We start from the raw sequence: 19,306 nt of genomic DNA on the forward strand, positions 1-19,306 counted from the left end.
GATCTTATATCCATATCTGCAAAATGTACATGTGTACACAAACATGTACATGTAGATCAAGTTGTTAAATTGAAACATTTGAACTAGGAACATTTTAAAAAAATTAAATAAATTTAAATAAAACACTATAAGAGAATGCGTACCGGTTATCTTCCAAAACAGATGATTCACTAGGATAATTAGGTTGCTCAAAGTGTTTTTTATACCATTCAACAACATCATGTGCATTGTCTATACGATCTCTTGTGTAATTTATTTGATGCTTTCTTAGAGCACGTTTCATACAAGCTCCTGCACCATCATGTTCACCCTTTCCATGATCACTCTAAAAAAAACTCCAAACATGTGGTATTTTGTCATTTCGATGATATCTACATAGTGCATAAAATGGCCTCAAAAATTTGAATTATGCCACACATCCATCAGACCAAACAAAATGTTTAACTATTGTTATGCCTCTCTCTTTCAAATATTCAAAAAACTTCTTAAAGCAATGTTGTACAAAAAGTGTGTCATGCTCCTTATCATCACTGATATAGAAGTGGTACTCTTTCTTAATGACATGATTTTCAAATGTACTATCAACACCATCCAAATTCATCTATGCATGTCAATAACACACATGCACCAAAATAGTGATTTGCTTTGAAAAGTAATACTCTGATTGAATCTCTTTTTGATGTGCAAAAGAGTAATTTTTTACGAAGTTCACTACAGATAGAATAGTTCCATGTGGGAAAGTGTCTCTTAATCTTTTAAATTTTTCTACTTGCCACTTGGCAAAAAAACCATGGCATATGTATGGTTTTCTCAACTTACAAAAATTATCCATAAATGTTCCAATAGGTATTTCCTATTCTACATAATCTAACCTTGTAGATTCTTTTCCAAATTTTGTTTCAAATTTTTTGTACTTGTAACTCTTGCAATTTACCATCTTACTCATGTCAGTATCTTCATCTTTAAAAGGCAATTTAGCCAAGTCCCCACATGTTCCACAAATTCCTCTTATGCAATTTATTTGACCGGTCGCATTATCATCTGATTTATCACATAATATGGATGCTATGAATTGACTTGTTCGTTTAGGAGGAGCATTTTCATAACCATCACTATCTTCTCTAATCTTTCAAAACACCTGATAGTACAGATTAAATTCGATGTGATAACGACAACAACAAGTTTTGAAAACTTTATTTAACTTCACATAATATGGCATTAACCGTTCAAGCATGGTTTGTCCAATCTTTATATGAGGGTTTGTTTTAGTAAATAACACATACAATTCATGTTTTGTTGTGTCTATCCAATGTTTTACATGGAGATCATAACGATCATGACCAATCCTTTTCTTGATAACAGCTCTACTATTTGATGAAGGATGACCAAAAACTTGTCACAAAGTTCCTAACAAAATCTTCAACTCTATCAGAACGGGGAGCTCTACACATAATTGGCCAATTCCCTTCTAAGGTAGTATCATCCAAACTCTTTCTCCTTTTAACATATTTTGATATTGTCCTTCTACTAAAACCAACTCAAATGACAGTGAAGAGATTTGTCTTTTTTGAGGCAATCTTTCATTTACTAAGAGATTTGTCTTTTTTGAGGCAATCTTTCATTTACTAAATATGTCAACATCACTCTTCTTGAAATGGTCTTATCTACTATTCGAGATTTTTTACCAATGTTCACCAAACATTTCTTAACATTATCAACAATAGATTTTTGTATCTGAGAAGTTTTCCTCTTTTGACTTGTTGTATCTATACCCTACAATTTCAGTGGATCTATTAAGTTTTTACGAGTAAGTACAATTGATAACAATTGAGCTTTTTCTAGTGTAGTATCAAGATTGTTGAAATGAGACGTTATTTCTTTTGCACTTTTATTCATTGAACTCCTTTTAGTATGTCTAGGTTCTTAACTAAGATGTTTCAACTCATCGACATCCATTTCAAGTAAATGATCTAATTTTTTATAAGAAATATTTCTATTCACCTATTTAGCTAGATCCACAATATGCTCATCCATATCAGTGGTAGGAGGTAAGGAGCATGTCCCCTCTCCTTCAACCTCCATTGGTTCAACTTGGACAAGCTCCTCCCTATGTTCATCAACTATATTGTGTTCTTCAACAAGTTCGTTTGCCTCGGCTCCCACTTCAGAACTCCCTTCTTCTCGAGCCTATTCTGCACATAATTTAAGATGACAGAGAAATTTTGTTAATGCAACGAGATTCCAAGTTTAATTTGAAACCAAATTTTCAAGACATTTAGTAAGATGTTTAAAAATTATGTCATAACAAGTGGACTATAATGTCACATGTGTATTTAAGACCTATTATTGCATAATAGACCTCCTAATATCACATGTAATACCTGTCCTAATATGATTTGCATAATATACCTATCTTAAGGGGACTCTTGAGTATAATGTGAAATGTTTTTGCATACGTGAAGTCATATAAATAGAACCTAAATTATTACATAACAGGTTCTAAATTTATGTCACATTTAAGACCTATAATCAATGTAATAAGTCCTAATTTATCACATAATAGGCCTTATTATTAATTAATATGACCACATATGCAAAAAAAATCCGTATTAATATACTTGACTCCCCTTAAGACAGATATATTATGTGATATTAAAGGACCTATCACATGAAATTAAGTACATGTCTTAAATATTCAGTATAAGTTAGAACCTAAATTATGACATAATAGGTCTTATTAATTTTATGACTTAATAGGTCTTGTCTATTATAAATGGACTTCATTATATAGGAGAAAAAGTCAATTACACAACAAGCAAGTTAATGGAATTTGAAATTTGCAAATACACATATTATTTCAAATTAATTATGCTTTCCAATTAAAATGAGATTATTTTTAATCCTACTATTTCCAATTAATTTAATAAAAATAACATCATTTAGAATTAACTAAGATAGAATTATTATATAAATTAAATTAATTAAATTAAGATTATTTAAATTAATATTCATTAAAAATATTAGATAAAAAATATTGAACTAATTAATACTAACAAATAAACAATATTTTTGGTATGTAATACATATAAAATTAAATAGAAATAAAAATAAAAATACATACTTGTATCATGATATCTTTTTCTTCTTTGTTCTCGATATCTTTGTTCTATTTCGGGAGAATAATTCCTTGAAGTCTTATTTTGCCTTCTCTTCTTGTTCCCCATGCTTTTAAAAACACCTTCAAATATCTTCAAATTATTGCCCTCAAAATAATTTCCAAATCCCTAGTACAAATAGGACTTCCCCATCTCCATCTTAATAGTGGCACTATACTCCTGATATGGAAACCACTTTTCAGAGTTTGCCAAAACCCATTGTTACACTTAAGTAGCATCACTACTATGAAATATGTATCTTAATGTCTTAATTTTTTTATCAATGTTTACAATATCATTCATGGTGAGAAAATCATCCCTAGAAGATTGACCCTCAAATGTGATCATTTTCTCATGCACCATTTTCTCATGTTTTTATGCACTACATTTGAAAGCATGCCAAGCAAAAGAAATGAATCCACCCTTTGATGTAATTGTTGACTATAATATATGGTGAAAATAAGGACCTCATTCCCAAAATCTCATTGTTCATTTGACCATGAGAAGGTATGTCTTCCTTGTCCACATGTTGAACCTGGTGGTGCCATATCAACACATGGTTTAGCTTATGAAACATGATTCATATACTAAAATGACAAGTAAAACCACGTTGTGTATGTTTTTTACCATGTCTACTACCTGCCCCCAATATAGGAACTGAAGAAGGATCAAAAGGTGTTGGATCTTTCTTCATGTAGTCCTTTGGTCCATACGTGCACCAATACCTATGGAAATCATAAAGAATATTCATATTATTAATACTTGTGTAAACATGTTAACATATTTCTCTTACATGTTATATATTCCAAATAATTATTAATCCCACTTTTTGTATTAGAAGAAAAATGGATTTTTCTTGTATGACTCTTATGAAAGAAAGTTGGGTATGAGTCCCTTGAAATTTCTCCCTTGATAAAATATTTCAATCTATTAGCCTCAATCCAAGCTGAAAATAATTCCAAACCTTTAGATATTCATACAAAAAACCACTACATGGGTGTTGAATTGCTTCATCCATGATGCGAGACCAATCAACATCCATCTAGTAATCAATTTAAAAAATGTTAAATTTTGATTAGAAAACATCCACACATGGTAAGACACACTTGGTAGAAATTATAGACTTGTCTAATAACCATTCAAAGCATTCCATGTTTAAATAATTGCAATTATGCCTATCGTCAAAATTACAAGTAAAAATCTCAAGGATATCAAATGTGAATGTATGAACAATATACTTTAGTAACATCATAAGATAAAATTTATTTCATTTGAATATAAATTTGGACTTGAGAACAATAATAAACTTGTTCAAAATCATCTAAAGGCTTCTAAAAATAGTGTAAGCACACACATGAAACTAAGGGTTAGGATATGGGTTAATCAAAGTGAAAATAGTGATTAAGGGCATTACCATGGGATAATGTGGAGACTAATAGGAAGTGAGTGGTGGAGGCTACTAACCAAGGAAATGGTGATAATAATTTACCATTTCTTGTATGTACCATAAGTTAATTGTTGGCTAGTCTAGGGCAGTAAACATTGAACTAGTAAAATTGCATAGGGGCTAGCTTTTTGGGATTGAAGTAATAAATATTGGTACACAATTTTGATATGAATCATGGTAGTGATGCATAGGGGCTAGGTTTTTTGAATTTGTGATGTAGGGTTGAGTACTGTTTAAAATATGTATCTATGGCTATTACAATAGGCTATATGAACATAATTATTAAGTCATGAAAAAATTATGTTTGCAAAATTGATAGGATAGAGTTATGGGAAGACAACATATATCACATTATAACTAATAGTAAGATGGCATGGTCATGATAAACATTTATGAAAGATAGTTATAAGAGTAGTAATAAGTAGAATTAAATATATATTGATAGAATGTTGCAATTAATTGTATATCACTAGCGATTTAGAGGAAAGTGTTGACCAATTTTCTATGAAGTCAATAGCTTTTACAATGAAACTAATTAGCTGCAATTATGTCAAAGTTATGTAGACTTCAAATCCAACCTCAACCACATGCAACAAGACCATGTAAATTCCAAGGATACCACAAAACTTATGCCATGTACACGAGGACACCTAAGTGCACAAGATCACACCCATTGCCCATGGACATGTGTTAATCAATTTATATTATTTATGTTGGGTGTGTTTCATGATATTTAATGAGAAGTTCAAAAATTATTTATTGAGGCTTTTTTCTTCATTTGAATAAAATAATGGGTGAGTAGGCATTTATGTTTCTTTCATAAAGAATTTAATAATATAGGCTATAATATCTTAAAGAGACTATTAAAAAATATATTAGTTTTTAAGAAATAAAAATTAATATCATAATTGGACTACTATCTTAAAACTTAAATTTACATTTTACTCTATCCATGCAACATCATTCAATAAGAAACACCATGATGGTTGGATGCTTAATAGTTTTAAGATATTATAAATTTATATCTTTACTCATACCTTTCATGATGCTATAAAGAGGATTTGACTATGTCATTGGGATTGCATATAGGTTTGTTTTGTCTTAAATGAAGAAAATGACATAGATATTATACACTATATATAGGAGATAAATATTATTTTAAGAGAGGAATTTGATCTTTGTACATATTTTATAACAATGTATAAAGTAAATGGAAAATGACTCTTATACAATGAAGAAGTTCTCATACATCATTTAGAGTGTCACTTGACAATGATAAAGAATAAAAGACTCTACCTGTTTTTACCATTTGTAAATATATGTTTTAGGATTAATAAATACTATACTAACATAAAAAAGAAATATTCTAGTTATGTTCAATTTCAATGTGTAAATATAAGATGGGTGAAGACTAATATTTCTAGTTTCTTATTTATTTCATGCCTATGTACATTAATTTATTTTCTCAATTCAAACATGTAAAGAAAGTTAAGAATGCTTGCATATTCACATTGTCAAATAGTCAACCTTAATTTTGGAGATGAGTGTGATAGTGGTGGATATTATATGCCTAGTTGAGCTTGTAAGGGTTATAAAATTATAATTAACAAAATAGGTACCTAAGATATACAATTAAGAGAAGCAATATTTTAATAGAAAATATATATTAGAAAGAGGTAAAAGAAATTAATATATAAGAATGAAAATGAAAATTATTCAAATTATATAAGATTGTATGATAATAGATAATATAAGATAAGTTTAATAAATAAATCTCTCAAAAATCTACTATATTAATCTTTTATCTTTTATGTACTTAACTTACCTAATAAATAGGATATGATTTAATAATTTTTAAATTATATTAGATTTCATTATAAGTTTTGTAGGTCTTATTTAAGATAATTTATCTTTTAACTTTACGGCAAAACTTACTAGATCTAAAGTCTATTTGTGAGGTTAAAATGATTAAGCTCTCATTTTGGCATAGATAGGGAAGATAGTGAAGATAGTGGCAAAGGTTGTGGAATTTGGCTGTAAACACACAATTATATTTGCTTGAAAGTTTCTAAACTCTAATCAGAAAATCCAATTAAATAATGCCTAACACTATGGAAGAGGGCATGGACACCCATAAACAAGTGAGAACAGTTAAAAAAAACTTTTAACCATTTTGGTTTTTCTTTTGTTATAGTGATTCTACATTAGGATGAGTAGTGTGGACAAAGTTTGTGAGGCTATTTGTTTGAAAACTTGAGGTACCCAATTGGAATGGTAGGTTGTGATCACGAGCCTAGGCCATGTCTCTTTGTGGGTGTAATCCATTTTACAATATTCTTTGACCATTGAATCACAAGGGTCAATCGAAGTCCTTAAAATGAAAGAAACAAACTTCAATCTTGTTGAACAAAAAATTCAGAGATTGGTTTGTGAGATATATTTCCAACATGGATTCCTTATGAGGTCGCCTGGCATTTTCATGGCAACAGCTGCAATGATGTATATTGCGTTGGTTTCAGTGATTATTTATGGCCCATTTTTACTATCAGCTATGAGGCTAAAACTTACAAGTAATATGCATCCACTTCTGCCAGGCAGAATGGACCTTCTGTATTGGGTAGAATTTCTGGATTATATCAGGTTGTGCAGTGACCCTCATAGCTATGGTGATTTTTAGCGCTTAGGCTAACAAGCTCATTCTTATCAATGAAAACAAGTTGTTCGTAAAAAGCTAGCCTAAGTCAATGAGAGTTCGTTTTTAAATATATAATGGATATACATAAACTCCCACTTAAGCTAGACCAACAGTATGGAACAGGGCATGTTCACCCATCGATTCGAAACATAATGAAACAATGCCTAAAAAATGACCTTTGTCTATCCAGCATCAGAAATAAAAATCTTGTTAAGAAGAGTTTGAAAAAAAATTGAAGTCCTTCTTTGGTAAGATTTTCATTTCTAATAGATGGATAGACGTTTCCAGTGATCATATGGCTATCCAGCATGCAGATTGGTTCTAATGAAAAAAAAATAATAAAAATATAAAAAAAAATTATTAAATAAATTAAAAATCACATGACAATTATTTTGATATTTTTAATTTATTTAGTAAATAAAAGAAAAATATCATATCTGGTCATTCTATTTGTTCAAGTCATGTCTGGCCTTTAATTGTGCATTTAATATCTTCATTTTGATAGTGCAATAAGATTAAATGAGTCTATTTAATTGATGTACTGTCATATCAAGCTGAAGGGGTCATGTAAACTTGTTTAAAGAAGAGGACCAAGTAGTTGAACCCTATTGAAATAAGAAAAACATAGCAAATTTGCAAGAAAAAAAACAAAGTAGATTTTCACATTAAAAATAGAACACATGAGCAACAGAAAAAAGTATATTATTAGCATACAATTATTTAGCTGCAAGTATTATACAAAATAGAGACAATATTTATAGACCTCTAGGAGCTACTATATTGTTTACAAGAGCTGCAGGAAGAACAATCTAGAAGATAGAAGTTTTGACAGAAATTTGGAAGGATTTGAAATTTTGGGAATATTAAATTTCTTAATGTTGGAGATGTTTGGAGAGTTTCATGATAAATGTTTCACCTGCTTCAGCTACATAGTCAAATGAACATTATTCTACCCCACCCCCCCCCACCCCCCGGCCTCCCCCCGATAATGTTTATTTGGAGAGAAAAGCAACTTTCTTGAGATGCAACATGTCTCTTTTGTGCCACAAAATTGTAGCTCCACCTCTTCACTTTCAATTAGATCTTAAACAAAATAATGATGCATTTCTATATACTTAGATCTAGCATGATATACAAGATTTTTTGCTAGCTTAATAGTGCTTTGATTATTACAAAATATTATAGTAGGAGAATCTGGTGGATGATATGTTTGTTCAAGGAGTCTTCTAAGCCACAATTCTTCTTGAGATGCCTTTGATGAACCAATATATTTAGCCTTCGTTGATGATAGTGACACTATTGATTGCTTTTTGCTGCTCCAAGAAATTGGTCCCGATCTGAGATAAAAGATGTAACCCAAAGTTGATTTTCTATCATCAACGTCACCTGCATAATCAAAATTTGTATATCCAACAAAAGTAGTCTCTCCTCCATATTTGTATTCAATACCAAGCTGATAAATACCCTCAATGTATTTTCATATTGATTTAGCTTCTTTACAATGTTCAACGTGTGGATCTGTCGTCTACCTAAATACAATACCAACTGTATATGCAATATCTGGTCTAGTTATATAGTAAGATACAAGAGACCACCAACAAGTTATTTATACAACTGTCCATTTACATAGTGTATTAGATGGTTTACAATCACTCATATTAAATTTCCTTAATACATCAAGAGCACATTTTGTTTGAGAATGCACGATCATTGCTTCTTCTCGCCAAACTTGCATGCCCAAGAAATAGTGCATTAATCCTAAATCAGTTATTTCAAAAGATTGGTTAAGTTATTCCTTGGTACTTTCGATACTTTTTATGTGATCTCCTGTAATGATCAAATTATCTACATACAGTACAATAATAACAATTTTTCCATCAATATGCTTTACATACACATTTGGATCTACTTTACTTCTTTTAAATCCCACTCCTATAAAGTATTCATTTATTTTGGAGTACTATCCCCTTGGAGCTTGTTTAAGACCATATAATGAATTTTTTTATCTACACACTAAATTTTATTCACCAACTTTAACAAATCCTAGTGGTTGTTGCATATAAATTTCTTCTTTTAAATCACCATGTAGCAATGCACTTTGTACATCCATTTGAAAAATTGTCCAACCAGACTTTGCAGCTAAAGCAACTATTGTACAAATGGAAATCATTTTAGCAATTGGAGCAAAGATTTCAGTATAGTGAATACCTTTTGTTTGTGAGAAACCTTTATCCACTAGCCTTGCTTTGTATTTTTCAATAGCTCCATCTGATGTCAACTTCGTTCTGTACGTCCACTTGCAACCAACCACATTTTTCCCTATTGGAAGTGTTGTTATTTTCCTTGTTCCATTTTTCATCAAAAATTTTTACTCATCTTGCATAGCTTCTTCCCATTCATCTTTTCGTTTTGCTTCATCAAACGTGTTTGGAGTGTGATCAACTTGCATCGCCTTAGTCATAAGAGCATAGTTAGAAAACATATTTTTATGACCTTCTTGATAAATTGTTTGAATGCTTCTAGTTTTTTGTGTATTTTCATCATCACTTTCACTTGATTCTTCAACTTGTGTTCCTTTTCCTCCTGCAGAATATTGCACACCTTGATTTTGATCATTAGTGAAAGTGGACTTATCTTCTTCAATTAAGATTGGAAAGTAAGATAATATAGGACAATGATTAGTTTCAATATCTTCATCAAACCATACATTCCTTTTGATATGAATTTCATTTATTTTAGGACTATATAACCTATATCCTTTTGACTCATTGTATCTTACCATTATGCACTTCTCACTTTTCCTTTCAATTTTGTTCCTTCTTTCATCAAGAATGTGGGCATATGCATTACAATCAAAAACTCTAAAATGAGACATTGTTGGCTTTCTTCCACTCCATGCCTCTTCTGGTGTTATGTTCAAAACTGCCTTAGTAGGTGTTTTATTCAAGATATATACAACAGTATGAACTACTTCAACCCAAAATTTAGCTTCTATGTTTCTAGAATGAAGCATACATCTAGCCATTTCTATTATAGTTCTATTTTTTCTTTCAACAACCACATTTTGTTGGGGTGAATAAGAAATAGTTAATTATTTCTTTATGCCATGTTCTTTACAAAATTGTAAGAAGGTTTATTCATATATTAAGTCCCTTTATTTGTTCGGATTGTTGTAGGAACGACAGTTCTCCTCGTCGTCTTCAAGACTTAATACTATCAATCGCCTGGATCCATTTGCAATCGTACGTAACAGAAATCTGGATGTGAAGTAAATTTTAACATTGATTTGCGAGTAAACATAAAGTACAATTAGTCGGTCAATGTGCCAGCTTGGAACTGGCTACGCAGCCAGCAGATGACCATTTTGTATTTTTCAAAATGAGGGTTTTAAATCCTTCCCTGAGTTTATATATTTCTTCAACATGTATTCTTAAAGAGCAAAAGGAGAGCTTTAGTAATATATGTATTCTTAAAGAACAAATGGTAATATCACCCTAGGCGATCCCTAGCTAATGCAAGCGCCAAACTTTTTGTTCTCCTAGGGTTTAGTTCCAAATATTTCTATATCACTAAGTTGGCTAGTCTTGCACGAATATAAGAAATAATAAAAGGCTGAAACCCTAAACTGCGCCCTAGACCCATTCTTCACACCACCATTTTCTTATTGTCTTGATTGCAGGGAGGCGATGGGGCTCAGGTGGCGGCTAGCCAGAGGAGATCTCCGGTAGAGATGGAAATATGCATGCCTGTATAAATTATCAGTCAATATATTTTTACTTAAGAATAAACGCAAGAATCTACTTTTGTATCTTAACACCAACACACACAACACAATAATCATCGATTACTTGATCCACTTTATTGTAAAAAAAAAAATCATAATACTTGTCTGAACCTCATTGAAAATTGGATACTTCATAGCAGTGAGAGCACATATGAGTCAATCTCCATCAAACTAAATCCATCTATAATATAGTTGCCAAAATTTATTTTTTTTTGCATGGACTTGTAACCTTATAAACTATTTCCAAGAGGAAAATATTAAATTTACTATGTGGAACACCATTGGGATCCAATTATAAGTATTCGGATCCTCTTCCTTGAAAACGTGTTTCTCCTTTTTTTGTAATGTTCCATTGATCTATATATATATATATATCTGCGTGTGTGTGAGATTAAGCATTCAAATTTTATTCTAAAATTTCTTAAAAAATATATCATGTTAATATTTATAAAAACAAAAATTATAAACATAACTTACATTAAAATTTCTTCATTATTTTAAGTTAATTTGAAATTTAAAATATAAATATCACTTTTAGCTTGTGAAGTTGGCAATTCCTTCATAAATGTGTCTAGCGTAGATCTTTACTTTTACATGGACAAAGGAGGTTGATTTACCAAAAATATGAAATTTTAAATTCAAATTGGAAAGAGACAAGTTTACAATTATGTACTTACCTTGATATAGAATATAAGTTAGATCTAGGTAGAAAGAACCGAAATGGAGGTATATGTTTAGAGAAGTGAGATAACAATGTAGGTAAAATGAATTTAGTGGCATGTCTATTGTTAATATATTATTTAATGCTAAGTTTATATAGATATTTGTGTTTAAAAATAGGTCATGAGGCTAGTAAAATGAGCCCAAATTCACACCCTACTGTGTCATTTGAGATTGGGTATTTGTATTAATATATTTGTTCAAAATAGGCATAAAGCTAAATGACAAATGGCATGGGTATGCAAAATTTGTGATCATACTATTGTACAATTCATTTTAGTTATGTTATGCACAAACATTTTGGCCAAGAAGTGATATTGTAATAATTTTATCCTTTTCACATGTTCATTTCGTAAATTTATTTAACATGATTTTCTTAAAAAATATACTTCTCACCCTAACATATAATTAAACCAACAAAACAAAAAAAGAAGTACTATATAGTGTAAAAAATAAATACCAAATTAAACACTTCTACATTTACATCATCATATAACAATAAATTATAAGAAAAATTATGTATTCCTTTATTTATAAAACCTTGGAACATGTATTTTTGTTATAATATCAATTCAATTGAAAAAGAAAGTGCACTTTTGTATGAAAGTTAATCAAAACTCAAATTTAATTTATTCTTGTAAATTTCATAACAATGTGCTATCTTGGAAAATATTTATATTGATAGGAAATAAGAGGTGAAATTGAATTATTTACAATTTCACGCTTTATCAAAAAGATTACAATGTTTGGTATTATTTAGTTCTATGATAAATGAATGTGAGCACAACAAGCATGCCAATTATTTCAGCATGGTCTTCTCATAATTTTAAGAGATTGTGCGTTCTTGAAGGATATGAATTCCCATATACCTGCACATGTTGCATGATCAAAATGTACTGTTAAAGTTATATTTTGTGAGAATCGAAAAACAAATAATCCAATAAAATTATTAATAAAAATAAATACCTTCCAAGCATCATGGTTGTGGCTTGTGGGTTGGTACTAGGGGAATCCTTATAAATTGAGCCATCCACAACTCTGAAATTATCAACACCTTTCACCAGATATCTTTCATTAACCACTAAACCAGCTTGACAACCTCCATGATAATGGTTAAATGTCCCTAGTGCTTCTTTGCAAAGCTTGGCCAAGGCATCATCATTTGATTGATTCTTTGGTAATGCTATTCCAAGGAATTGAAGTGTTTTGGAATTTCCACTATCAATAAATGCAAACTCTTGGATAGAAGATGACATACTCAGATTAACCATTACTTTTATACCTTTCACACATCTTTGTAGATCAAGAGAGTGTGAATAGTAGTTGTAACGAACATAGGGGTTATCTCGAGGGTCTATGCTTTTAAGCCAAAGATCACCCCTTGATAAGGGAAATGCCAACTTAATATCAAGAACACCTAAATATTGTGTATTTGTACCATTATTCTGTTGGACAAGGCTACCACTTTCGATGTAATTTTGTGAATTGTCTAAAATGCCTGCTAATTGTGAATAAGAATCTTCAAGTGGTTTCGAGGATACTATAGTAAAGGTTGCACTAGGATTATCTTGAACTTGTTTACCTACAAAAGGTGAATCTAAAAGAGCAGGAAGCATAGGTAGCACTCAACTTCTCCTCTTAAGTGGAATTGGTCCAAAAAGACAACTCAAATCACCTCACTATTGATTGACAATTGGTTAAGTGAAATTTGATAAATGAGACCATCATTGTTGCTTCTGAACTCCACTCCGCTAGCCTTTGGCTTTCCTGCAATATAGATTGTTGATAATATTACATGCATACACATAGATAGATATATGAAATATATTTCTGAATATTTTGTAAAAGAATAAAAGGAATACTCATCAAAGTAAAGTACGGTAGGGGAATTCTGAAAGCAAAATATGAATTGGTACCTGATCCCAAACTGAAGAGTATTCTGCTGGCAGTAGCATTGAGAAGAACTACAATATTTTCTGGATTTGCATACTGGAGTAGATCTGCGGCTGTATGTCTCTTTCCATTCTCGTCAAAGATTGAGCCACTGATCTTGGTGCCAACCAAATGATCGAAAGTGTGGCCGTTGTAAGGAAGAACTCCAGCTTGAAGAAGCCCATCCTTGGTAGCAGAATTCCAAGTAGAAAGCTTGTATTGTTGGAAGGCATTCAACCGTTCTACCCATTCATATGACTCATATACAAGTTTCTCATCCCACTTTATTTTCCGAATATATTCAGTGCTCGCCCTGCTGTAGACTCCACCGTTGATGGCTGATCCGCCTCCTAAAACTCTCGCCCGTACCAACTGCACTCCATCTTCTGAGACAAACCCCTGCGCTACGTTGGGATTAGTTGTGGGAGACCCTCTGAAATCCTCCACATCGAGAATTCCGTAAGGAGAGTCTCCCCTCTCCAATACTAAAACAGAGTAGTGCTGTGAGAGAGTTGCTGCCAGGGGACATCCCGCTGTACCTCCTCCAACCACAATGTAATCATATGATCTTGAAGCTGCCTTTTGAGCATCTGCTGTCATAAACGGATATGGGTACTCTGCAGTTGCACACAGAATCGTCAATGTCAAAAACAATCCTATGCTAAGAAACAACTATATTGATTCCAAACAAAAGTTTTTACCCACCCGGATTAGATGTTGCTGCTTCTGAACAGAATTGATGTGTAAACATCAGCAGGCATGAAATCAGAAGAAATATTTTCTCCATACTGAATGAGATTAACCAGTCTAATTCTTCTTCGAATGAATGTTTTGTGATGTATTTGCAATCGTTGCACCTATTTATAGATATTGTCTTTGAAATAGAATAAGAATAGTTCACGCGTATCTATCCATATGGATAGTATCGAGAATTTACTATGCATATTTATCCATATTTTATATTGCCGTTGGTTGTTTTGTCAAACAAATCCCGTGATTGAAAAGTTCAAATTAGAAAATGAAATAAATTTTGTCAACTAATTATTGTTGAATTATCATCCCTCCACTGTCTTCGGTTTAATTAAACAATAAGATAATGGACCATCTTTTACCAAGTCCAGTCAAGGGCAAGTGGAAATGTAACATGTCTGTCTTGCAGCCTTGACGGTTTCATGTCAACGTCTATCTACCATCTGGATAGAATAGGATAGAACAGAACATAATAACACTCGCGCTTGCATTTAAGTGAAGTGAAATGCTTACGCTGATAGTAATGTTGATAAAATTAATTTATATTAAACAAAGAAAAATATGATTTAGACAATTATATTTTCCAACTTAAATGAGAATTTGATTTTTATTTTTATTCTATATATAATTAATTGATATTTATTTTTAATTAAAAATCAATTTTATTATTTTTTTGGCAAAGAGGTGAATCCCATATATTGATATTATAGAATAATAAAGATAACAAATGGTTACATAGAGAACATATGGTTGAGCCAAAAGGAAGCTCAAAACCAATGAAGAGAAAAGAAACGACAACATAATAGCTACCACACCCATAGCATATTGTTATAGATTACAATGAGATCTTCGCATCCCTTCAGTTAGGGGAAGAAGACTGATATGATAAATAAACAGTATTTGTGAGTGTGAACCTATCCATTGAATCCATTTATGACAACAACCTTTGGAGATCCATTCCAATTGTTGAGCATGCTCAGCTCCAACAATATAGGAACTATCGACTTCAACACCTTGTTTTCAATTGCGTTAGTTATGACAGTCACACATGCAATTGAATTCCCATGCCCCTCAATCTAGCCTTCTGCTACAAGAGAAACAACTTTATGCCTTGTACAAAAACCATTAAAATGTTAGAGATATTCTCAAAGTTTGTAGAATCCTCAACCCAAGAATGTACTAAAATCAAATCCCTCCAAGTTCAGCCCACCAAGGGATTTCCCATTCATGAGAACCAAGGCACACGTCCTCAGCACTTGAGAGTCACTAAAGCATACTTGCACATGAACTATGACAATTTTGGAAAAGGGAGAATCTACAAAACCAAGGGTGATTAGTTAAAAAAAACCATCCTAAATCAAAAGACCACGTAGAAAGTGGATATAAAAATTCAAAGAATAGTAAATGATTAGGGTTCAAGGGCCTCACTATGGATGATATAACAGGCCTCTTCAAATTGGAGGAGAGAGTCCATGGAGAATTTGATGATAGGATCAGATTGGGAACGCCCCTTATTCGCCAACCAATCTGCTAGGATATTTCCCTCTCTGTAACAGTGAAGAAGCTCATAATTTTTAAAGGAGTCTAGAAGTAGCCAGACTTGTTGCAACACATATTGAATGCTCCAATTTTGCAAGATTCTCTTTCTACAAGAATTGATAATGCAAAGAGTCACCCTCAATTAAGATGTTTGAAATTTGAAAGGATTTAGTCAACAAGAGACCTTGGAGAAGGGCATGTGCTTTTGCCATATTATTATAACCATCCAGCAATGGAAGTACTGATGCTACAAGAATATTTCCTTTATGATCCCTAATTACACACCCACCACCTGCTTTGCCTACATTGTGTTTGGCTGCCCCATCAAAGTTTAACTTTAACTTCCCTTTCAGAGGAGGAATCCAATTGATTTTTGATCTATCTATTGGTCTTTTGGGGGGTTGGAAAGAGATTCCTGTAAAAGGGAGATTAATGTGTTCCCAGGATTGAAGGATTTTTTAATCCCAATCTGAAAACGATGAGTTGATTGATTTGGATTTTGCTACATATGCATTTACTACTTTTGAAATAGAAGTTTCAGTTTTCTGCAAGACCCGAGATAAGATTGAAGGTTCCTATCTAAAGATCCTCTTGTTTCTTTCCCACTAGGTGATCATAGGGGGGATGAATTTCCAAATGCAAGAAAAAAATGATTGATGATAGAGTGAAGGCCAATTTGTGAATATATCCCAAAGATTCTTTGATAAGGGATAAATCCAATTCATTTTATTAATGATGTGAGCCCAACAGGACTGTGCAAAGGAACATTGTAATAGAAGGTGATCCACATCCTCTTGAGCCTATCCACAAAGAACACACCAAAAAGGATCAACAATCCCAAGTTTGATTAATTTGTCTTTTGTTAGAATCCTCCAAGCAAAGCATCCATCTTTAGGAAGGTCAACTTCATTCCAGCAGAATGAAAATGACCTTTGAGGTTTTGCTTGCTGCTCTTGACTGATAAGGGAGTTGTAACCTATTTTTATAGCTTCAACTCAATCTCAATACTTGGAGAATATGAGTTACAATTTGCAATTCTGAAATGCTCCAAAAGATTGATGGCATATATAATTTGAATTGTAAAGATGCTAAAATCAAATTATCAAAACTCAACTCTTAGGAAATAATGTAGGAGGCCTAATTGGCTGGCAAACTAGATGTTCACATCTAATAACTTTAAAAAAATGAGGCTACAACATATATAATTTTTCATCCAAGTTCTCATTCAAGAAGACAGTTTTCACATCAATTTGATACATATTCTAACTAGATTGAATAGTTATAGATGAGAAATTTTTTTGGGACTTGTAATGTCCACACATAGGACAATTATGTGAGTTAATTTAACTTATTGAGAATTTATAATTAAAATATAATCCTATTGTTTCTATATAAATAGTTATAAGGTGAGGTTGTCCCTATAACTACGAGTGGCATCTTATCTTGTGAATGTTATAGATGGATTTTTTTTTATTGAGATAAACAGGTTTTATAGGGAACCGAAACTCAAAGTTAAAGAGCAGAACAAACATAAGAAGTCGCTAACTAGTCTGTATCCAATGACATAACAACCACGGAAACAGTGGCCAAGCCTACACAGCAAAAAAAAAAATAGAACAAGAAAAAACTTAAAACTCACTCGACGAGAGATTACTTCATCTCTGAATTCTTTTGAATCACCCTCTTATTGATGTCTTCGAGCTCATCCATGATGAACCTGGAGGTATTATTCTCCAGGTTCCTGCTTCTAGTCCTTGTATAGGGACCTGTGGTGGTTTGAAGTCTCGTACCCTGCAATTTTGGTTCCTGGATTCTCTTCTTCTGTTTGATGTCAAAGGATGGAATGCTTGTGTTGGACTAAGCTCTTTGATCTTCTACCATCGGATTTACCTTTTTAAGACCCCGATCACTGTTATTCATGGCTTCCCCACTGATATCCACTAGGTTCTTCAAATTACCCTTAATTTCTTATAAGCTAATCTCCAACAGACCAATCCTTGATTCTTGATCTATTTTCATGGTCTTTACATCTTCTGTGAGTTCTTGTGTCATTCAGAGAAGTTTATCTGTCTTTCTTTCCATGGGTATCTCAGTCAAATTGTTAATGATATCTTTAATTCCATTCTTTAACAAATTAATCTCCTTACTGACCCAAAGAAAGCAATTCTCCTGGCTTTTGACAGCGCTGCTAAGGAGAGTACCAAAATAATAATCTTTTTGGGTATCCCCCTATTCCCACTATTCAATGTTAATAGGGATTTCCAGCTTTATTTCCTTCTGCTTTCCCTTGGTTTCCCAAATTTTTCAAGTTTTAGAATTCTTCGTATTTGGTGGCCCCGAATCTTGTAATTTGGGGTTTGGGTTTTTATACTTACATGCAGCCCATCTGGGGTGGTTTTTTCTTCTGCTTCTTCCAGTGCCTGGTGTAATATTTCATTAGGGGCCCTCCTACTGAGAGGGATGGTATATCAAATCATCTGAGACATTGAGTTCTTACCAATCCATAGCCATACCAGACTCTTATTCATCCATCTCCGTATCTGACACATAATGAACATCATTGTTGGATGAAGATTTGGGGGGTTTAACCGCTCGTGAGGGTTTAACCCCATGATCCTTTGCATATTCCATGACATGAGCATGATTAGCCCCTCATTGGTGCAGGAGCACCTAGGCCTTGAAAGGCCTCATGAAATTTTTTATGTTTTTTTTTTGTTTTCAATGTTGTGTTAAGGTTGTATAAGGTCAAAGGGACCATTTGAAGTCATTATAAATCATATTTTAAGGCATTAAGCCATTTTATTTCAATGTAGGTCCCTATAAGGTCCTAAGAAGGTCAAATGTGCTCAAAGAATAGAAAATTCTCAAGGAAAGGTTGAAAATGATGTAATAAGGCTTATTTATCCTATTCTACTGTTTCTAAGCTGATACCAAGTAATTTGAAGTCATTTGGTCAAGTTTTGCAAAGTTGTTAAAAAAAGTCGTTATGTTTTCAAAAGTTGTCATTTCAAAAAATTGCAAAAAGGTTGTAAAGGGGAAGCCTAATGGTTATGATGGTTTGTGTTTTATTTATAGCTATCAAAAGAGGTTTTAAAAAGCTTATAAAACTAGGGATGGTTGAATCATGAAGGGTTGGTGTGTATTGAAAGAAGAAAATCAATAAAAGTTTGAGGTTTCTTGCAATTTTTTGAGTATTCTCAATGTGACAGTCTGATATCAATTATTTTTTCTTCTTAGAAAATTATTAATTAGAATTTGAGATCACTTGAGAATGATTTAGGGTT

The 19,306-nt window shown here is 32.2% G+C and overlaps 1 protein-coding gene across 1 annotated transcript; it reads right to left on the minus strand.

Moving 5' to 3' along the window:
* Positions 1-12,627: 12,627 nt before the first annotated feature.
* LOC131033955 (protein HOTHEAD-like) lies at positions 12,628-14,520 on the minus strand. Its single transcript, XM_057965277.2, has 5 exons — positions 14,439-14,520; positions 13,718-14,350; positions 13,524-13,568; positions 12,768-13,383; positions 12,628-12,670 (listed from the first exon to the last, which is right to left on the minus strand). The coding sequence occupies exons 1-5, from the start codon at positions 14,518-14,520 to the stop codon at positions 12,628-12,630; spliced, it is 1,419 nt and encodes a 472-aa protein (XP_057821260.2).
* Between the last annotated feature and the right edge of the window lie 4,786 nt (positions 14,521-19,306).

This window comes from Cryptomeria japonica, chromosome 7, assembly GCF_030272615.1.
Source record: "Cryptomeria japonica chromosome 7, Sugi_1.0, whole genome shotgun sequence".
Lineage (NCBI taxonomy): Eukaryota > Viridiplantae > Streptophyta > Pinopsida > Cupressales > Cupressaceae > Cryptomeria > Cryptomeria japonica.

Excerpts from the sequence above, each read along its gene's own strand:
- LOC131033955 (XM_057965277.2), bottom strand. The coding sequence starts at position 14,520 with ATGGAGAAAATATTTCTTCTGATTTCATGCCTGCTGATGTTTACACAT. Across the intron at positions 14,351-14,438 it reads AGCAGCAACATCTAATCCGG|AGTACCCATATCCGTTTATG; the intron begins GTGGGTAAAAAC and ends GTGCAACTGCAG. Across the intron at positions 13,569-13,717 it reads ACTCTTCAGTTTGGGATCAG|GAAAGCCAAAGGCTAGCGGA; the intron begins GTACCAATTCAT and ends TCTATATTGCAG.